Here is a 19,260-nt window from a genome sequence, read left to right on the forward strand (position 1 = left end):
GGTTTTTTTTCCCATCTTGAGGGGTTTTTTCTGGGATTTTTTCTTTCCCCTGTTGGGGGTTTTTTTCCGGTTTTTTTTTCTGGTTTTTTTTCCTTGTTTTTTTCTGGTTTTTTTCTCGTCCATTGTTGTTTTTTTCTGGGATTTTTCTTGCCCATCTTGGGGGTTTTTTCTGGGTTTTTCTTGCCCATCTTGGGGGTTTGTCCTTGATTTTTTCCTGGTTTTTTTTTCTTGCCAATCTTGGTTTTTTTAAGGTTTTTTTTCTGGGTTTGCTCTTGCCAACTTAGAGGTTTTTTCCTGGGATTGTTCTGACTTTTTCCTTGATTTTTTTCTTGCCCATCTTGAGGTTTTTTTCCTTGTTTTTTGTCGGGGTTTTTTGTTGCCCATCTTGTGGTTTTTTCTGTTTTTTCCTGGGTTTTTCTTGCCTATCTTGGGTTTTTTTACTGGGTTTTTACCCGACCAGGCCCAAGAAAAAAAAAAAGCAGCCAGGGTTGGGGGGGAAGGCAGCTGGGGATTTTTTATTCTAAATTTAACAATGAGTTGCAAAACCTGAAAAGCAAAAGTCATATACACAAGGTTAAATCCAGTCAGCATGTGCTCACACATGCAGAGACGAGCAGACACAGACAGACACAGCCACAGGCTCTCACACACTCTTGCCACTTACACGCTCGCTCCGGCCCTTACCTGAGACGCTGAAGAACGTGCTTTAACACATCTTCTGGCTGCCGCTCCTTGACATAAATGGCAGATCCTGGGGAAGTCAGCAGCCTCAGCGACCTGTGAGATGACAGCAAGGGTCAACGCGTGGCTATCTGACCGCTGAGACTTGTCCCCAATCTGGACTGATAAGTTTTCTACCCAAAATCCCACAGAAGACAGTTGAACAGTAAAATTTCTATAACTGTTCCACCTAACTGTGACTACGTACCAGTAGGGCAATCTCAAACATCATCCTTGATACTGGGCAGATCCCTCTTGTGACATGATGAATCTGCTGAAAAAAGTGTTGTACTTGACACAACTGGGAATCTCTGGACCCTGCACTCCTCCTAAAAAAAATACAAAACTAAACAAGAACAAAACCAGAAATTATAAATGCACTTTACCACCCCTAAACACAAAAGCCAAAATCATGAATCTCAATACTCCCTGTATTCCATGCTGTTTACTTCACAGAATCTTCAAAGCCTCTATGCTTTAGATGCCCAGAAACACCTGCTGGAAACAAGCTGAGATGAGCTGAAAGAGCCTCTTCACTGAAATGAGAGGAGAGCTCTTACCCCAGCACATCCCAGAGAGGGAATGAAGCCCCTCAGCCAAGGCTGGGGTTAATATACCCCTGATGGTGCCCGCCTCTCGTTCCCATGGCACCCAGGAAAAGGGAGGGGGCAAATCCCACCAAGTATAAAAGCCCTCAGAGCAGCTGCAGCTGTTTGGCCTCTCTGACTCAAACGCAAGGCGAGTAAAGGGCTTGTTATAGAAGAAAGCTCTTCAGAAAAATAACAGCGCTTTCTTTTTTGCAACAACTGCTTGGAGCAAAAGGGCAGAAAACTGGTAAGAAATAAAACTTTCTGTTTAGGCAGCATAACTAGATAAATTGGGTAGTTTGCTGTTAACTTAAATAATTTTTTCTTTAGTGGCTACTAAGTAGTACTTCAGGTGTGACTAAGCTGGGCGGAGAAGCATACTAATGATATGAATGGTCTAATTCTCCTTGGGACCTCTAATTCAGGCTCTCTACATTAAAAGTAAAAATAAGAAAAATAAAAGCCTCCCGGGCAGTGTAAGGGTTAAGTGCATGCCAGGCTCACCTTTCTCTGAGATACTTGGTCCTACAGCACAGAAAGAAGTGCCCTGAAATGTAGTTTTAAACCCTTAAAATACTGAAAAAGGCAGAGCTTCCTTCCAGTGAACCCCTTAAAAAGAGGAAACGGGGCAGTTACCTCTACTCAAGCTAATACAATGGCACATAAATAGTTTTTGCCCCTTAATTTGCTCTCCTTAAGTACTGGGAAAAGAGGGGTTTTCCTCACTTTAAATCTCTCCAGTGATGAAAAAAGAGAGATTTTTCCCTCAGTTCGAACCCTTAAGATGGAGGGATAGCTGGCCTTATCCCTCAATTTAGGCCTCAGGACGACAAAAAGGGGGCGGCTACCCTTAATTCAAACCCATAAGAAAGATTGTCAAGGTTTTCCCCTTCTTTTTAAACTGCCAAATAATAGAAAATGGGGACTCCCTGTCAATTAACACCCCTAACAGCATGGAAAAGGCAAGGATTCTTTCAACCGAGACCATTAAAATTGCAGGGGAATCCGAGTCCCTACCAGTTTGAACACAAAAAATAATGGAAAAGGAAGCTTTTTCCCTTTTTTCTAAACCCTTTTTCTCCTAACAACCCCTCTCCTTTCTGGGAGTGCTCTGGAGGGTCTGGGGGCTTTGGAAAGGAACTGACCCAGTAAAAGGGGAAAGTTGAAAGCCCTCTCCTGGAACCCCACTTGCTGCCTGGCCTGCCCTTGGCCAAAAGGGCTCTTCCCTTGGCGTTTTCTCAAAGTGATGCTCAGTGCCCAGGTGGGTCCGGCTGGTCCCTAGTCCGTGCTGGATGCTCTGACCATAGTTCCTGGAGGGACGCTTGGGATACCCCTGTTAGTCCCTCTGGCCTAGCAGCTCCCTGTGCAGGTGTGCCCGGGTAACCCTCTGAAAGCAGCTTGTCACACGGGGGGCTGCTAGACCTTGGAGTGGGGGCTGAGGTGAAGAAAGGTCCTGTGAGGAGCTCCTTCCCCTACACAGCCCTTTGTCTGCCCCTTAAACCATGGGGTGCCAGACTTTCCTTTCTAAGGAAATTAACAGCCTTTCCTCTCTGTGTGCCCATGGCAGAAACTGCGATTCGGCCTCCAAAACTGCAGAGAACAATTTCTCACAGCCCGCAGCTGCCAATGCCCAGAACTCTGGCTGCCCTCGGAGTGCCACGTGCCTCCTGCGGATGGACGTCGACACGCAGCAGGGGTGAGTTTGGTTTTACAGGGAAGAGGGCCAGCACAGGATTTCTCCAGGAGCAAAGCTGCCCCCACCGAGAACTCGGGCTGCCCTGGCAGTGCCAAGCATCACCTGCAGACTGGCATCAGGAAACTCAGGGGGTGAGTTTTTCTGTGCAGAAGTTCTCCCAGACCAAAGCTGAGAGCATCTAACCCTAACCACAACAACTTAGCTGGGTCTAAAACTTACAACCTTCAGACTGGCAGTGAGGGACCCAACCTGCTGTGCCACCGCTGACCCCTTTCTAAAGCATTCCACTGCAGTCCTAAAACTCTGCCTTTTCAGAGGGTGTTTCCTCTGACCCTGACCATAATCTTCAAAATATGCTAGGGAATCACAGAATGGCTTTGAAAAAGCCCCAACAATACCCTGAAAAGTCCCAGAAAAGTCCCTTCCAAAATCTCCTAAATACTTTTAAAAGTCCTGGGGAAAAAAAAGCTCAAAATGACATGCTCAGTCTCTGAACTCTGCCTCTTGCTCTCTAGCCCACAGAGGTCACCCCTACCTTTTTGCAGTGGGTCTGTTGTCCTCTGAGGGTTCTGTCATTGTCCTGGTGTGTGAGGGTTGCTGTCTGGTCTCGCTGTTAGGGTTGCTGTGTTGTGCTGCTGTTGGGGAAAAAGGCTGTTTTTAGGGGGGCTGCTTAGGCTGAGGTTAGGGCTGGGGTGAGGGGTGGTACAGCTGTATCCTGTACCCCTGATCTCCATTGGACTGTCCAGCCCTCAAGGCCTCTCCCTTTACCCCTCAACCCGTCCCTCTGCCCCCCAGCCTTCAGCCTGTGTGTCACCCTTAACCCCTCTCCTTTGCCCCTCATCCCCCAGCTTCTCTGTGTCATCCTACAGCTGCCCCTGCCACCCTCGGCATCTCTGTGTGTCACTCACTGTCCCCTCTCCCTGTTCCTCCCTCAACCCCCACAGTGCCCCTAAAGCTGCCCCTCAGCCTTCATGTGTTGTGCCATGAAAAGATCCTAGAAAAACCTAAAAATTCTCTGGAAACCCCCTAATCTTCAAAATGTCCTAAAACCCCCATGAAAACCTAAAAATAGCCTCAGAATACTGTTAGAATACACTGAAAATACCCTACTTTTAAAAAACCCCTAAAACACCCCTAAAAATGCCCAAAGAACCTTTTAAAATCCCTAAATATACTCTAAATAGTCCAAAAAGAGCTCTAAAAATACCCCAAAAATCCTTAAAATGCCCTGATAAGACCCTAAAAATTCCCTCAAAAACCCTAAGAATACCCTAGCCCTAAACAGTTGGGTTTTTTCCTGAAGAATGGGTTTGTAAGGCTGAAACAATAAATGCTGCCCAAAAAGTAAAAAGCAATAGATGTAATAGCTCTCATGTTAAAATTGGTCTAGGTTTTCTTATTTAACTAACTCTAACTCGCAAAAAGAAGGATTTGCCTCTGCAGCTATTAGCACAGCTGGATAGAACAAGGGGCTGCTGTGGAAAAAGCTTTTAGCTAAACCCAGAGAGTCTGGAAGAAAAGCAAATGGTAAAAGTTAATGCAGTATTATCTTTCTTTTATTACTATGCTATTAAGAAGTCCTTTCCAGGTACTGCCGAAGCAACAATCAGAATCACAGAAAGAGGGTGAATTCATGCCAGCAGAATCAAAGGACTTGTGAAGAAACCTGAGGAATGGACTATCACATTGAAACCGGGCAATACCAAACTGACTTTCCAATGAGGACTGAGTGGTAATAGTTTGGAAAAAGCCAAATGATCCAAGAAATGTACAAAGAATAACACTGAATTAAGAAATAAGATAACGCTTAGATCACTGGTTTCAAGCACTGCCTGAATAAAACATCTCCTTCAGGGAGGAATACTTCAGACAAAAAGATCAAGACTGTTTTTGTATTCTGACCTTAGCCTGAGAATTGCACAGGGGAAAAGGGGAATTACCATTTCCATCAGTAAACTTTATTTGATTCATTCCAATACTGGACATGCTAGCTGGGTCATAAGTAAATGCTTGAATTGTGAGAATAATTAGTATTGTAGTTCACAAAATTCATGCTCTTATTGCAAAAAGTGGTAAAGTAATAACTTAGCTTTGTGGATGGGAATTATTAGTGCCTGTTGAATGAGAGATACCTGAGGAACAGTAAGAGACCACAGTTAAGAGTGTCAAAACCAATTTGCCTGGAAATTAGTTAAGAGAAAGTGACAAGGAAATAGAGAGCAAGACCAGATTGGCCTCTGTATTTCGCCACCGAGAAGATCAAATACACCTGCTGTGGGTTGCAACCTCACAGGCATGGGAGGTGGGAGTATAAGCCATACTGGACCTCTGTTATTCCTGGTTTTGGCACTCATTTGTTGTCTTTTCCCCTTAGGGATACCAGCAAGTCACAAATGCTACAGAAAGCATCACATGGAAAGAAACCAAAATTCCTCCTTTATTACACCCACCTATGTCACTGTTATAACCCATCCAAATTAAGAACCTGTAGGCAAAACGGAGTAAATTATTGGATTACAAGAAACTTAGGAAAAAGTGGTAATAGATTTGGAATTGAATGTCGAAAGGGAGAGAGATGGATTTGGTTTAAATTTAATCTTGAAGATAGGGTTCAAGATTTGGTAAAAAAACAAATAATAAACAAAAAGGTAAAACCAGCACAGCAATTTAACTCTGTATTGACCCCAAATTATCTATTGAGTCATATTACAAGACTCCAAGCAGTTATAGAAATGATAGCAAATGGAGCCACCCAGGCATTAGACTTAATATCAAGTCAGCTAAGCCAACCAAAAACTGTAGGGTATCAGAATAAGTTGGCTTTAGACTATTTATTGGCCAGAGAAGGGGGTGTTTGTGGAAAGTTTAATATATCAGATTGTTGAAAATTGATGACCACAGAAAAGTCATTCTCAAAAAAGCAAAAGAAATCAAAGAAAAATATATGCCCGGAGTGGGCGGCCACCTTCTGAAACAGCCCCTCCAACACCCTTCTCGGTTTTGGGGTCCCCCCAACACCCTTCCAATTTGGGACCTCCCTGCAATCCCTTCCAAGTTTTGAGACCCCTTTTTTGACCCCCAAATTCGCTCTGTCACTTCTCCTGTCCTCTTAGGCTTTGCAGAGACTGACCTGAGACTCTCCAAACCTCTGAGGCCCTCAAACTTCCCTCCCGGGGGCTTTTTGCCCTCCCTCCCTCAGGGATTTCAACTCTCTCTCCCAGGGTTCTCCCCCCACCACTTCCCCCCCCCCATTTTGGTCACCCCCTAAAACCAACACCCAGGTCCCCCAAAACACAACTTTATTCACAGCCCAGCCCTGTCCATGCCCTCTCCACACCCCACAGGGGGGTCCCGGTGTCACCTTCCCCACCCCCCTACCCCCCCCACCTCCTTCCCCGTGTCCTTTGCCCTATTTACAGCTCTGGGATGTGGTACCGACATGGAACAGCGAGAGGCACCGAGGGTGACACAGAGCGCGGGGTAGGCTTGGGGACATCAGCTCTGTCCTGTCTGTGTGTCCTCCACCTTGGAGTCACTGTGTCCTGTCCTTGTCCCAGTCCAGGTGCCCCCCCCACAGTCTCCCAGCTTGGTGTCACATTCCCTTACCTGTGGCATAACTCGTGTGACCCCAGCTCTGTCACCACGTCCTGCCCATGGAACACTCCCTGTGTCTCCTCACATGGTGGCACCATGTCTCCTGTCTGTAGCACAGTCTCTGTGTCCCCCACCAGGGTGGCCCACTGTCTGTGTGTCCCCACAGGTCTCCGACAGCAGGCACTGCCAGAGCATTATCCAACAGTCCCCACCACCGTGTCCCCACTACGGTGTCCCCTCAGGGCATGAAAAGCAGATGATGTCCCAACTATCCGTGTGTCCCCATGTCCCGGTGCCACCGTCCCAGTGCCCCTCAGGGCACAAAGAGTGGGCGGTGCCCCCAGCAGTGCAAGGACAGTGCCCCACTGTCCCTGTGCCCCCTCCGCAGTGTCCCCATGTTCCCTCAGGGCACGAAGAGCGGGTGGTGCCCCCAGAAGTGCAAGGACAGTGCCCCACTGTCCCTGTGCCCCCTCCACAGTGTCCCCATGTTCCCTCAGGGCACAAAGAGCGGGCACTGTCCCCGCATTGTCCCCTCAGGGCACGAAGAGCGGGCGGTGCCCCCGGCGGTGCCTCCTGAGCGCGGCGCTCCGGGCGAAGCTCTCCCCACACTCCACGCAGATCAGCGGCTCCTGGCCGCAGCCGCCCTCGGCCCCTGCGGGCCCCTCGCCCTCGCCCCCCGGCCGAGGCACCTTCAGAGCTCTCGGGGCACCGGCGGGGTGGGCACAGCGCCGCGGCCGCGCTGCCCCGGACCCGGCGTGGGTGCGCTGGTGCTTGATGAGGTTCTTGCTCTGCGTGAAGCTCTTGCCGCACTCGGCGCAGCCATACGGGCGCTCCCCGGTGTGAATGCGCTGGTGCTGGATGAGGTTGGAGCTCCATGAGAAGCTCTTGCCGCAGTGGCCGCACCTGTACGGCTTCTCTCCGGTGTGGGTGCGGCGGTGCTGCACCAGGTGCGAGTTCTGCGAGAAACTCTTGCCGCACTCGCCACAGGTGCTGGGCCGCTCGCCCGTGTGCGTGCGCTGGTGCCGCAGCAGCTTGGACCAGTGGCTGAAGCTCTTGCCGCACTCGTTGCAGATGAAGGGGCGCTGGCGGCCCCCGCCCCGCCGCCCCCCGCCCTCCTCGGAGCCCCCCGGGGCCGGGCCGGGGGTCCCGCGGGGCGGTGGGGCACGCAGGGGGCTGTGCGGGATCACTGTGCGGATGATCTCGTGTGGCAGCACCTCGGCCTCACCGTCACTCACGATGCCATCATCGGCTGGGGGGACATGGGGAGGGGGTGAGAGCACAGAAGGGCTTTCACTGGTCTCATTTGGACCTCCAAACCAAATGTTTGCTGTGACCCTGAAATGGGCTGGGACCCCAACAAAAATGTTTCCTGTATTCCTACAATGGGCTGGGCCCCCTCCCCGAATGCTCATTGCACCCTAAAAGAGTGCCTGGAGCCTCCTCAAAATGTTTGTTGTGACCCAAAAAGGGGCTGGGCCTTCTCCTCAAATATTTACTGAGCCCCAGAAAGGGGTTGGGTCCCTGACCCAAATGTTCATTTTAACAAAAAAAGGGCTGCACCCCTGACCAAATACTCATTGTGTGCCAAAAAGGGCCAGACATTCACCCCAAATGTTCACTGGATCCCAAAAATTGGCTGGACCCCTGACCCAAATATTTGTTGTGACCCAAAAGGGGGCACAAAAAGGGACTGTAGCCCTCTCCAGTGCACCCCAGAAAGGGGCTGCAACCCCTCCCCAAATGCTCACTGTGCCCCAAAAAGAGGCTATGCCCCCTCCTGGAGTGTCTGGAGCCCCCCAAAAGTACCTGAAGGCCCCCAAAATTCCCAATAACCCCTTCTTGGGGGGTCTGGAACCCTTTCAAGAGTGTTTTAAGCCCCCTTCAAATGCCTCTACCCCTCTCCAGTGATGTCTGTAGACCCCCAGAAGTGCCTTGAACCCCATCCCCAATGCCTCTACCCTCTTCTAGGTGCATCTGGAGCCCCCCCAAATTTGCTTAGAGCCCCTCAAATTGCCTGCACCCCCTTCTTGGGGTGCCTGGGGCCCCCCAAATTTTCCTACAGCCCCCCCAAAAGTATTCGGATCCCCCCAAAATTTTCTGTACTGCTTTTCTAGGTTATCTGGAGCCCCTCATTCCCCCCATCCACTTTTGGGGTCCCCCCCTCACCAATGAAGACCCTCCGGACCACGTCCCCCTCGTCTGAGTCCTGCAGCTCCACCACGTCCGGCTCGTCCTGCTCCATAGGGCCTCCTGCAGAGTCAAGGGGGGCCCTGAGCACCCCAAAACGCCCCAGGACCCCCCTGAGCAGCAGAAAACTACAACCGCCTCCCCCCACAATTCCAAAACAATTCCAAAGGATTGTTTGCATCTTGGTTTCTGCTGTGCCCCCCAAATTTCTCAGTGTGACCCCAAATCCTTTTTTGCCCCCTCAATCTCCATGTACCCCACCAAAATCCTTCTGGGTTACCTGTCCAAACCTTCAGGGAGATCCGAAATCGCCTCGTACCCCTCATCCCCCCAAAAACCTCTCTGCCCCCCCATCCATCTATTCCCTCCAAAATCTCTGTGTCACCCTAAATCTCTTCATGTCCCCACAAATCCCTCAGTGTAATCTCAAACTCCTCCATGTGATCCCAGATCCCTCTGTGCACCCCCAAATATCCTTGTTTCCCCCCATAAAATCCATTTGTGTCCCCCCAAATCCTTCTGTGTGACCCCAAATCCCTCTGTGTCTCCCCAAATCACCCTGTACTCCCCAATTCCCCTCCCACCTGCTCTCTGAGGGTCTCGGGCAGGGGGGTCTTGCAGCTGCTCCGGACTCAGCCCCTAAAATCTGAGGTGAGGGGGATGGAGGGATGCAGATGGGGGGGGTCACAAAGAGGGGGGTCACCCAGTGCCCCTCAAAATCACCCAGGACCCCCCAAATCACCCAGGGTGCTCCCAAATTACTCCCAGTTCCCCCAAGTTTGCTCCCCCCCCACTTTAATTTTTCGAAGGGGGCACAAAAGAACAACAGAGCCCCAGGAGCCTTCCCCAAAACTCACCTCCCACCCCAAATCGAATACTGGGGGGGATTCACAGGTTTTTTTTGAGGGATGCCCACTCTCTTTCCCCCCCTTCCAAAACGCTTCATCCACAGTGCCCCCCTTCAAATCCAAAATGGAGGTAACCCAAATTTTTGGGGGGAGACTCCCAAATTTTTTTGAGGGGGTCCCCACTGTCATTGCCCCCTTTCTGCCCCCCGCAAACCAGAGCCTGATCCCTCCTCCCAGTCCCAAATCCATCTGCCCTCCCGTCCCAAATCCAAGACGGCGGTTATCCACAACTGCAGGAGGGATCTCCCAAATTTTTGTGGGAGGTCCCTACTCTCCTTTTTCCCTCTTTTCCGAATCTAAAAACGGCACACACCCCCCTCCCCCTTCCATTGTCGCCCCCCTAACACCGCCTTCCCCTTCCCAAATCCAAGACCGGGTGTATGCCAAATCGGAGAGGGATCTCCTGAATTGGGGGGGGGGGGGGGGGGGAGTGTTCCCCGCTCTCCTTTTTCCGTCTTTTCCAACCCTACAGAAGGCGCCTCATTTCCACTGCCCCACCCCCCCGGCTCCAATCCATCGTTCCGCTCTATCCCCTGGATATCCCCAGCTGGACGGGGTGGATCTCCCACATTTTTTTGGGGGAGTCCCCGCTCTATTCTCTCTCCTTTCCAACCCCAAAATCCGCCGTTCATCCACATCCCCCCCGCCCCAAATCTTTTGCCATGCCTCCGCCGTCGCCTCCCCATCCCAAATCCATGCCCGGGGGTATATCCAGTTGGTGGAGGGGGGGTGGGGGGGGGATGTCCTCCCAGGTTTTTTGTGGGAGGGTTCTCACTCTCCTTTTTCCCTCATTTCCAGCCCCCCCAACGGCGCCCCTCCGCCATCGCCTCCCCCATCTCAAATCTAATATCGGGGTATCCCAAATTGGGGGGAAGGGGATCTCCCAAATTTTCTGGAGGGGGTGTCTCCGCTTTTTCCCGTCCCCTTTTCCCCCAAAAAAACGGGCTCGTTTCCCTCCCCCCGCGCCCCCCGACTCACCTCGGCGGCTCCGCGGCGCGGGAGGGGCCGGGGGCGTTCCGGAGGGTTCCAGGGGTGGCTCCGGGGGGGAGGGGGGGTCGTGGCGGGGGCGTCCCCCGGGCGTGAGGCGAGCGCGGGCCGGGAACAGGAAGGTCCCGTCATCCCATTCCCCGCCGGATGCGCCGCTGGGAAAAAAGCGGGGAAAAAACGCTGGGAAAAGTGGGGGGGAAACCTTGGAAAAAGGGAATTTGGGCGGGGGGAACCCCTAGGGGAAAAAAAAAGGGCGGGTCGCAGCAGGGACACCACCGAACCGCCCGGTATTGAGTGGGGGAATTGTGCGAATTGCCCGAATTGTTGAGGTTTGGTTATTTTGTTATAAAGGGGGTGTTTTCCAAGCGAGAGATGGATCTCGGGGAGGAAGGGGGGGAGGCGGGGTGGGTTTAAGGGGAATAAGGACAGAGAGCCCCCCCAGACTTCTCCCTCCCCCCTTCCTGCTTTGTGTAACGGCAGCGACGCGTTTCCTGCCCCCCCGGGAATTAAAAATGGTTGGAATTACGCAACGAGGGCGGAGGGCTCGGCAGCGGCATGCAGGGATTCCGGGAACGGCGGGATGGGGGCTTCGGGGCGTCCCCTGCGCCCCCCCAAATCCCTGAATGATCCCTCAGAGGGTTTTATCGGGGCGTTTCCTGCCCCTCTCCCTCCGACCCCCGGGAATTAGAAATTGGTTGGAATTACACAATGACGGATCACGGGATCCCGAGATAGAGGGATTCGGGGGGATCGGGGTTTTGGGGTGGCCCCTATGCCCCCCAGATTCTCCCTCACGAGGGCCTGGGGATGCATTTCTGCTGCCCGCCCCCGCCATCCCTATAATTAAAACTGGTTGGAATCGCACAGCGAGGCCAGAGGGTTCAACAGTGGCATGGAGGGATTTTGGGATCAGGTCATGATAGGATTGCGGTTCTGGGGTGACTCCTGTGCCCTCCAAACTCTGAGCTCCTCCCCCAATATTCTGGGGGTGCTTTTGTTGCCTCCCAATTAATTGTTGGGATTATGCAACACAGCCAAAGATTTAGCAGAATTTTGTGATTCTGGGAGCATGGAATAGTAAGATCAGGGTTTTGGGGTGCTCCCCCTGCATCCCATGCCCCCAAAGCCCCCCAAAGGGTTTAGGGGTGCTGGAGTGAGAGTATGGGGTCTCCATCTCCTTCCCTCACCCCAGGCACTGGTTCCTGAAGGATGGGAAAAGCTCTGCATGGCCATACTGGGATCACTGGGGGTGACCCCAAAATCTCACAGTTGGACAATGTCATCACCCCTGGCTGGTGTCCCCAAATCCATATAGTGGAACAAGTCTGCTCAGAGACATTTAATTGATGTCATCAACAGATCCATGTGCCCAAATCCCAGGATTCCCATCCTGGGGACCCCATCCCCAGGGTTCTGGAATCCCTGTCCCCACCGTGGGGTCCCCATCCCCATCACAGTGTCCCCATCCTGACACCCCCATTCATGTGTCCCCATGCCACTCCCAATGTCTCCACAGGCTTGCCCTGGTGTCCCTGTTTCCATCCTTGTGTCTCCATCTTGGTGTCCTTATCCCCATCTGCCCCCATAGGTCCAGGTGTTGCTGTCCCCATCCTCATGTCCCAATCCTGGTTTCCCTGTCCCCATCCAGGTGGCGCTTTCCCCCCTCACATTTCCCACTTTTTTCATCTCTCCCCTTTCTTGCTCTTTTTCTCTTCTTTTCCCCCACCGTTTCCCTCATCACCTTTTCTGCCCTTTTCCCCCTCACATTTCCCACCCTTTTTTCTCTCATGTTTCTCACACTTTTTTTTTCCTCCCTTTTCCCACCCTTCTTCCTCTCACCTTTCCTGCTGTTTTTTCCCCTCATGTTTCCAACCCTTTTCCCCTCACATTTCTGACCCTTTCCCCCTCACGTTTCCCACCTTTTTTCGCCTCATGCTTCCAGCCCTTCTTCCCTCACATTTCTGACCCTTTCCCCCTCACGTTTCCCGCCCTTTTTCGCCTCATGCTTCCAGCCCTTCTTCCCTCACATTTCTGACCCTTTCGCCCTCACATTTCCCGCCCTTTTTGGCCTCACACTTCCAGCCTTTCTTCGCTCACATTTCTGACCCTTTCCCCCTCACGTTTCCCGCCCTTTTTGGCCTCACGCTTCCAGCCCTTCTTCCCTCACATTTCTGACCCTTTCCCCCTCACGTTTCCCGCCCTTTTTGGCCTCACGCTTCCAGCCCTTCTTCCCTCACATTTCTGCCCTTTTCCCCCTCACATTTCCCACCCTTTTTTCTCTCATGTTTCTCACACTTTTTTTTTCCTCCCTTTTCCCACCCTTCTTCCTCTCACCTTTCCTGCTGTTTTTTCCCCTCATGTTTCCAACCCTTTTCCCCTCACATTTCTGACCCTTTCCCCCTCACGTTTCCCACCCTTTTTCGCCTCACACTTCCAGCCTTTCTTCGCTCACATTTCTGACCCTTTCCCCCTCACGTTTCCCGCCCTTTTTGGCCTCACGCTTCCAGCCCTTCTTCCCTCACATTTCTGACCCTTTCCCCCTCACGTTTCCCGCCCTTTTTGGCCTCACGCTTCCAGCCCTTCTTCCCTCACATTTCTGACCCTTTCCCCCTCACATTTCCATCTCTTTTTCCTCTCACCTTTTCCCACTCTTTTCCCTTCACCTTTCCCCCTCATTCCCTCCCAGGCTCTCCTGTGTGGAGGCAGCACAGGCAGGTCCTCGCTCCAGCACCACCATGGACTGGTTCCACTGCTGTCGCTGCTTCCGCCAGGATGGCGCCCGCTTCGCCATCACCAACTGCGGCCACATCCTGTGCGAGGGCTGTGGGGGCTCAGGTAAAATTGAGGGAAACCCCCAGTTTAAGCCCTTTAAATGCTGAGAAAGGGGGAGTTTCCTTCAATTTAGCCCCTTAAAATGGGAGGGAAAGGAAGGGTCACCTCAACTCAAGGAAATAAATAAGTGAGGGCTCTGCCCTCAATTTAAACTCCTAAAATATCGGGGAAAGAGGGTTTCCCCTCAATTTCTGTCTTTGAAATTATGGGAAAAGAAGAATTTCCCCTCAATTTGCACCCTTAGCATGGTGGAAATGGAGGATCCTGCCTCAATTTAAAACCCTAAAATGAAGGGAAATGGTCCATTTCCCTCAAGGAACACAATTTTTGGGGCTTTTCTACATATTTTTCTCTCACTTTTCTCACTTTTTTCTCCCCTTCCCACAGGTCCCTGCCCAGTCTGTGACACCGCCTGCCGCTACCTGCCCATATCTGATCAGGCCAGTGTCCTCCATGTTGTTCCCCACATCCCCTTCCTACCCTTTTCCCTTCCCGTTCCCAACTTTCTTCCCATCCTTTTGACACCCCCATGCCCAACAGATGCGCCCAGAGGAGAAGGTTTTCTTCAAGAACCCAGTGGCCCTCGCCCTCAAGCACCTTGCCCACATCACGCAGGTAAGGAGGACACGGGTGATGGAGGATGAAGTTCCACCACTGTCCCCACCCCACACGCTGGGGGGTACAAGGGAGTGACCCACATCCCCCAGGTGTGGCGGTTCCAGACGGCACAGGCACAACTTCTGGTGGACTTGCACCGGGACAGAACTCGGCGAGTGCAGGCAGAGCTGGACAAGGCCAGAGAGGAGCTGGGGGAGAGGAGGAGGTGAGGGGCTCGCTGTGGAAGGGGGTTCACACCTCCATCTTGGGCTCCTCTGGGCATGTGGGTGAGGCAGCACTCCTTGGTCAACACCTTAATGACAGTCCTCAGCCTTCTGGCCCCTTTTTTGGGAGGGTCTTATCCCCCCTTGGCTGCCACATTGGTGACAGCATGTTCTGCCATTCACTGCCATCTTGGCGAGTTCCCACCCCCTTGCTCTGCCCCCCTCAGCTGCACTATGGAGGGACCCCCACCCCAAATGTGGGGGAAAACCCACCCTCCATTAAATCTTCCCCCTTCCCAGGGAGCTGGAGTCACTTCGCCGGGAGAATGAGGAGCTGCGCCGCATGCAGGTGGCCCCTAAAGCCCCCCTTCCCCTTCCCTGGCCCCCAAACTGCCCCCCAAAGCCCTCTTGCTCCTTCTTTCACCCCCAAAACTGTCCCCCCCAAATCTCCCCACACAGCTCTCCCCAGGCTGGCACTGGAGAAGCCACAGCAGCACCCCCCGTCCCTCCCCCACACATTCAGGTAAGTGCCCCCCAAATTTGTAGGGGAGTCTTCCACACCGTAAAACAGCTCCTCATCCCCTCCTTGCCCATAGGGATTCTCCCAAACTTTCTGTCTCCTTTCCAGTCACCCCCCAGCCCCGCCGGCAGCTCAGCAGTCAAGTGGTCAGGTAAGGGGTGTGGGGCATCCTAACTTGGGATGGGGGTCCCTCAGTTTCACAGGGGGGAGGTCCCCCAAACTTCCCTCCTCTCTTTTGCAGCCGCTTGGCCCCACTGGAGCCCCCCCAGTCCCACAGCACCCCAGGATGGCAGGTGAGACCTCACCCCAAATGGGGGCCACCTCAAAATAGGGGGCTTCCCATAATGGTTTGCTCTCCCCAAACAGGCTGGCGTAGCCTACAGAAATTCAGGGACCTCCAGTGTAGGTGAGTGACCCCAAATCCTACAGGATTTACCCCAAAGTAATGTCCCAAGCCCCACCCTTCAGCTCCAAGCACCATCCCCTTTCCTCCCTTTTTAGGGAGGAGGGACCGTAAAAGCTCATATAGGGCCTCATACCCCCATGGTGTGACCCCAAACCCCTGATCTCTCCCCACAGGGACCCCAAACCACCACGGAAGGAGCCCAGAGCTCCCCAAACCCCCTGCAGGACCCCAAGCCCTCCCAGAGAAACCCCTGACCCTGATCTGTGGGGTGACCTTAAAAAAAACCCTAACTCCCCTTTCCCCCCCTCAGGGCCCCCGTTGGCTGGGACAAGCGAGGTACAGGTACTGGGGGCACTAGGAGGAACTGGGAGGGGATTGGGGGCCTTGGAATAAACCGGGAGATGTGGAGAGGGGAATCTGTGGGGACTGGGATAAACTGGGAGGGACTGGGAGGGGATATAGGAAGCCCCAGGAGGGACCTGGGGGCTCTGGGAGGGGCTGGGAGATTGGTTACTGGGAGAGAATTTGGATTCCTGGGAGATCTGGGAGGGGGTGTTTGGATTACTGGTAGGGGGGCTTGGTGATACTTGGGAGCACTGGGAGGACCCCAGCTCCACCCCCTCCTCCTTGCCCCTCCCTTATCCCACCGCTTTTCCTCCGAAATCAAGATAAAACCTCCAAATGCAGTAGCTATTCCCCAAATTCAGAGGCCAACCCCCCCAAATTCTGTAACCAAGCCCGCCCAGAATTCAGTAGCCACCCCCCAAATTGCGATAGCCACCCCGATATTCGGTAGCCAGGAATTTAATCTTCTTTATTTAGGGCTCTGCTCTGCGGCTGGCGAGGGGCGGGCGCTCCCAGTGGGATCTCAACCGACGGCCATAAAGGACAGAGATCTCTGACGGGATCCGAGGCTCCTGAACAGGAGCTCCGGGGCTTCCCTGGATGTTATACCTGGAGATAGCTGGGGGCAGAAGTTGTTAAAAAGGAATAAAAAAAAAAAAAAAATCCAATTTTGGTGCCGTTTTGGGTCCGTTTGTGGGGCCGGGGTAGGGGGCGTGGCCTCTCTACGGCGAGGCCCCGCCCCCCGGGCGTATCGAGGTTGTGTTGCTGCGTTCCTTTTGGTTGGTAGCTCGGTGTGGCCGTGGCCTAAGGGGAAAGCGGGATATGGAGACAAAATGGGGAAAATTGGGGGAAAATTAAGGGGGTCTATGGAGGAGGGGATCTTAGGAAAGCGCGGATTGGTGAAAATCCGGTGGGAGGCGTGGCTTAAGAGCGACCGGTGCTGGGGATTGGAGGACAGGCATGGAGGGGGCGGGACCAGCTCGGGAGCCGGAGCCGGATTTGTGGCGAGGCGGTCGGGCAGGGCACTTGGTGTGACGTCACTTCTGGTTAGCGGTATTTCCGCGTCCAGCTTGGCCAGCCGCCGCTGCTGGTCCGGGAGCGGCTCGGGACCCCGGAACCGCCCCGCGACGCCCGGAACCGCCCCGCGACCGCTCCGAGGCCACTCCGCATTCCTCCGGAACAGCCGCCGCTCCACCTCCGGACTCTCCTGCGGCTCGGCCCGGCCCGGGCCGCTCCCTCCCCGCCCCGGGTCCGGCGCGGGGCTCGGCGGGGCCGGCCGGGGATGCCGCGGCGCCGCCCGCGCCATGTGGTACATCATGCAGAGCATTCAGAGCAAGTACTCGCTGTCCGAGCGCCTTATCCGCACCATCGCCGCCATCCGCTCCTTCCCTCGGGACAACGTGGAGGATCTCATCGGCCGGGTGAGGCCCTGTGGCCGGGACATCCCAGCCCTTCCGCGGTCGGGCCGGCCTGCTTGAGTCCCCCTCCGGACTCCGGGTGCCTCTGACGGGCACTGCCGAGCTGTCGCCGGCTGTCCCGCTCCCTGCGGAGCTTCCGTGGGGATCCCTTGGAGGGGTTTTCCCGGGAGGGGAAGATCAGGGCATCTCCGGTTGGTTTAGAGACTTCAGGCTTTTCCTTCCACCCTCCGAACCCCCGGGGCTGGCGTTGTGTCTGGGGGTCTCCAGGCACCGTTTGGTGACAGTGAATTAGTGAAACACAAGCGGGAGCTGGAATTAAGACCGGGAGTGTTTTTGCGAACAAACTCCCGGGATTTCTCCTAATTAAGCCTTTCTTGAAGGGATGGGAAGGGCAGGGAAAGGGTGGGTTTTGCTGACACCGAGGCGGTTCCTACAAACCCTCGGGGTTTGTGTGAATTAACGCTTTCTGAAGGGATGGAAATGGGGAGTTCCTTACCGGGGGTGTTCCTGTGCTCCCCAGGGCGCCGATGTGAACTGCCTGCACGGCACCCTCAAACCCCTGCACTGTGCCTGCATGGTGGCTGATGCCGACTGTGTGGAGCTGCTGCTGCAAAAAGGAGCTGAGGTAAAGCTTTGGAAAAACCGAAAACAGGTGGAAAATTCCGAGATAAGGCGCAGGGAAGTCAGGAAGAGCTGATTAAGACCTGATGTTGGAGCTGATGTGTTTAAGTTGGATTTTGGGAAAACGTTCTTCCCCCAGATTGTCGCAAGCTCCGGAAACTGGGGTTTGGACAATGCTCCCAGCATAGGGGGGGATTTTTGCGTGTCCTGTGCAGGGCCAGGGCTTGGATTTGGAGATCTTTGTAGGTCTTTTCCACCACAGGATATTCCATGGGCTTGTATCTCCTCACAAAGCGGCACCAGGGGAAGGTTCACTGTCCCAACAGGGAAGGAATTCTTGGGCTGAGATTTTCAGGAGAGGAGGAAGGATTGAAACCTAAATTTTTGCACTGAGATTTCAGGAGGCTGGGAAGGAAGAATTAAACCCTACATTTGCTAGATTTTTTACCCCACTTTCCCCTGGCTACTTGGCTAAAACCCTTCCTTATTTTTCCCTACATTTGGGATTTGGGACCTTTAGCTCTTCCCTTGCTGCGGGATCCAGCTGGAGCCACTCCCTGACTCCCAAACCTTTTTTTTTTCTCCCCCAGGTGAACGCCCTGGATGGCTACAACCGGACAGCCCTTCACTACGCAGCAGAAAAAGATGAAACCTGCGTGGAGATTTTATTGGAGTACGGAGCCAACCCCAACGCCCTGGACGGCAACAAGGACACGCCCCTGCACTGGGCGGCCTTCAAGAACAACGCCGAGTGCGTGCGGGCCCTACTGGCCAACGGCGCCCTGGTCAACGCCCTGGACTACAACAACGACACCCCCCTGAGCTGGGCGGCCATGAAGGGCAACCTGGAGAGCGTCAGCGTCCTGCTGGACTTCGGCGCCGAGGTGCGCGTGGTCAACCTGAAGGGCCAGAGCCCCATCTCGCGCCTAGTGGCGCTGCTGGTGCGGGGCCTGGGCACGGAGCGGGAGGATTCCTGCCTGGATTTGCTGCATAGAGCCACGGGACACTTCGAGCTGCGCAAGAACGGGAGCCTGCCCTGGGAGGTGGCCCGTGACCCGCAGCTGTGCCAGCGGCTGACGCTGCTGTGCTCGGCGCCGGGCACGCTGCAGGCGCTGTCGCGCTACGCCGTGCGCCGCTCGCTCGGCCTGCGCTTCCTGCCCCAGGCCGTGCAGCAGCTGCCGCTGCCTGCCTGCCTCAAAGAGTACCTGCTGCTGCTCACCTGAGCCAGGGACAGCTGCCCTTCCCCTCCCTGGAGGATCTCCGCTCACTTTGTCACTTCCCAGGTTCTTCTCCGTAGTTTTTGTTCCCCTCAGCCACCCAGTACCCTGCTGGCCCCTCACGCTGCCTTCCTTTCCTCCCCTTGGCCCTTCCATTTTGTCCCGTCTCTTTCTCCCCCTGTTCTGTCACGCTCCCTTCATTTCCTCCTTTCTGTTCCCTCTGCTTCTCTTCCTGTCCCCCCGTTTCACTCTCCTGCAATGAACAATATCCCTCTGATGGCAAATTATATCCCAGCTGTTGGAATAATCTGGTTTTCCCCTCTTTTTTTTGTTTTTTTTTCCTTGCAAAAGGAAGGTTTTAAAGGAAAAGTCTCCTTTGAGGAAGGACCCAAGGCAAGAAA

The 19,260-nt window shown here is 53.8% G+C and overlaps 3 protein-coding genes and 1 long non-coding RNA gene across 13 annotated transcripts; 3 read left to right on the forward strand and 1 right to left on the reverse strand.

Moving 5' to 3' along the window:
• Positions 1 to 946: 946 nt before the first annotated feature.
• On the forward strand, positions 947 to 5,057 carry LOC113460636 (uncharacterized). The gene is made up of 2 exons (XR_012577562.1): positions 947 to 1,554; positions 2,875 to 5,057. It is a non-coding gene; the product is annotated as an uncharacterized LOC113460636 (long non-coding RNA).
• Positions 5,058 to 6,986: 1,929 nt separating this feature from the next.
• On the reverse strand, positions 6,987 to 10,811 carry LOC102072102 (uncharacterized). Its single transcript, XM_074530899.1, has 4 exons — positions 10,671 to 10,811; positions 9,369 to 9,430; positions 8,764 to 8,847; positions 6,987 to 7,846 (listed from the first exon to the last, which is right to left on the reverse strand). Exons 3-4 carry the CDS (start codon positions 8,837 to 8,839, stop codon positions 7,131 to 7,133), a joined length of 792 nt encoding a protein of 263 aa, XP_074387000.1. The 5' UTR covers positions 8,840 to 8,847; positions 9,369 to 9,430; positions 10,671 to 10,811; the 3' UTR covers positions 6,987 to 7,130.
• Positions 10,129 to 16,494, forward strand: RNF212B (ring finger protein 212B). 9 transcript variants are annotated; one of them, XM_074530896.1, is made up of 12 exons: positions 10,750 to 10,801; positions 13,366 to 13,514; positions 13,899 to 13,951; positions 14,052 to 14,126; positions 14,219 to 14,334; positions 14,633 to 14,681; positions 14,792 to 14,855; positions 14,961 to 15,003; positions 15,094 to 15,145; positions 15,219 to 15,258; positions 15,569 to 15,600; positions 16,081 to 16,268. In XM_074530896.1, the coding sequence occupies exons 2-12, from the start codon at positions 13,415 to 13,417 to the stop codon at positions 16,141 to 16,143; spliced, it is 687 nt and encodes a 228-aa protein (XP_074386997.1). In that variant the 5' UTR covers positions 10,750 to 10,801; positions 13,366 to 13,414; the 3' UTR covers positions 16,144 to 16,268. The 9 variants fall into 9 exon arrangements, 7 of the variants coding, with proteins under 7 accessions (XP_074386992.1, XP_074386993.1, XP_074386990.1 ...); XM_074530894.1 differs by having other exon boundaries at positions 10,756 to 10,801; positions 14,929 to 15,003; positions 16,081 to 16,478; XR_012577561.1 differs by lacking the exon at positions 10,750 to 10,801 and adding an exon at positions 10,874 to 11,008 and having other exon boundaries at positions 14,929 to 15,003; positions 15,569 to 15,594; positions 16,081 to 16,164.
• A 141-nt stretch (positions 16,495 to 16,635) lies between these two features.
• On the forward strand, positions 16,636 to 19,166 carry ASB8 (ankyrin repeat and SOCS box containing 8). 2 transcript variants are annotated; one of them, XM_074530898.1, is made up of 4 exons: positions 16,636 to 17,034; positions 17,155 to 17,159; positions 17,510 to 17,646; positions 18,233 to 19,166. In XM_074530898.1, the coding sequence occupies exons 1-4, from the start codon at positions 16,886 to 16,888 to the stop codon at positions 18,863 to 18,865; spliced, it is 924 nt and encodes a 307-aa protein (XP_074386999.1). In that variant the 5' UTR covers positions 16,636 to 16,885; the 3' UTR covers positions 18,866 to 19,166. The 2 variants fall into 2 exon arrangements, with proteins under 2 accessions (XP_074386999.1, XP_074386998.1); XM_074530897.1 differs by lacking the exon at positions 17,155 to 17,159 and having other exon boundaries at positions 16,908 to 17,024; positions 17,542 to 17,646.
• Positions 19,167 to 19,260: the final 94 nt, after the last annotated feature.

This window comes from Zonotrichia albicollis, chromosome 33 (genome assembly GCF_047830755.1).
Source record: "Zonotrichia albicollis isolate bZonAlb1 chromosome 33, bZonAlb1.hap1, whole genome shotgun sequence".
In the NCBI taxonomy this organism is placed as follows: domain Eukaryota; kingdom Metazoa; phylum Chordata; class Aves; order Passeriformes; family Passerellidae; genus Zonotrichia; species Zonotrichia albicollis.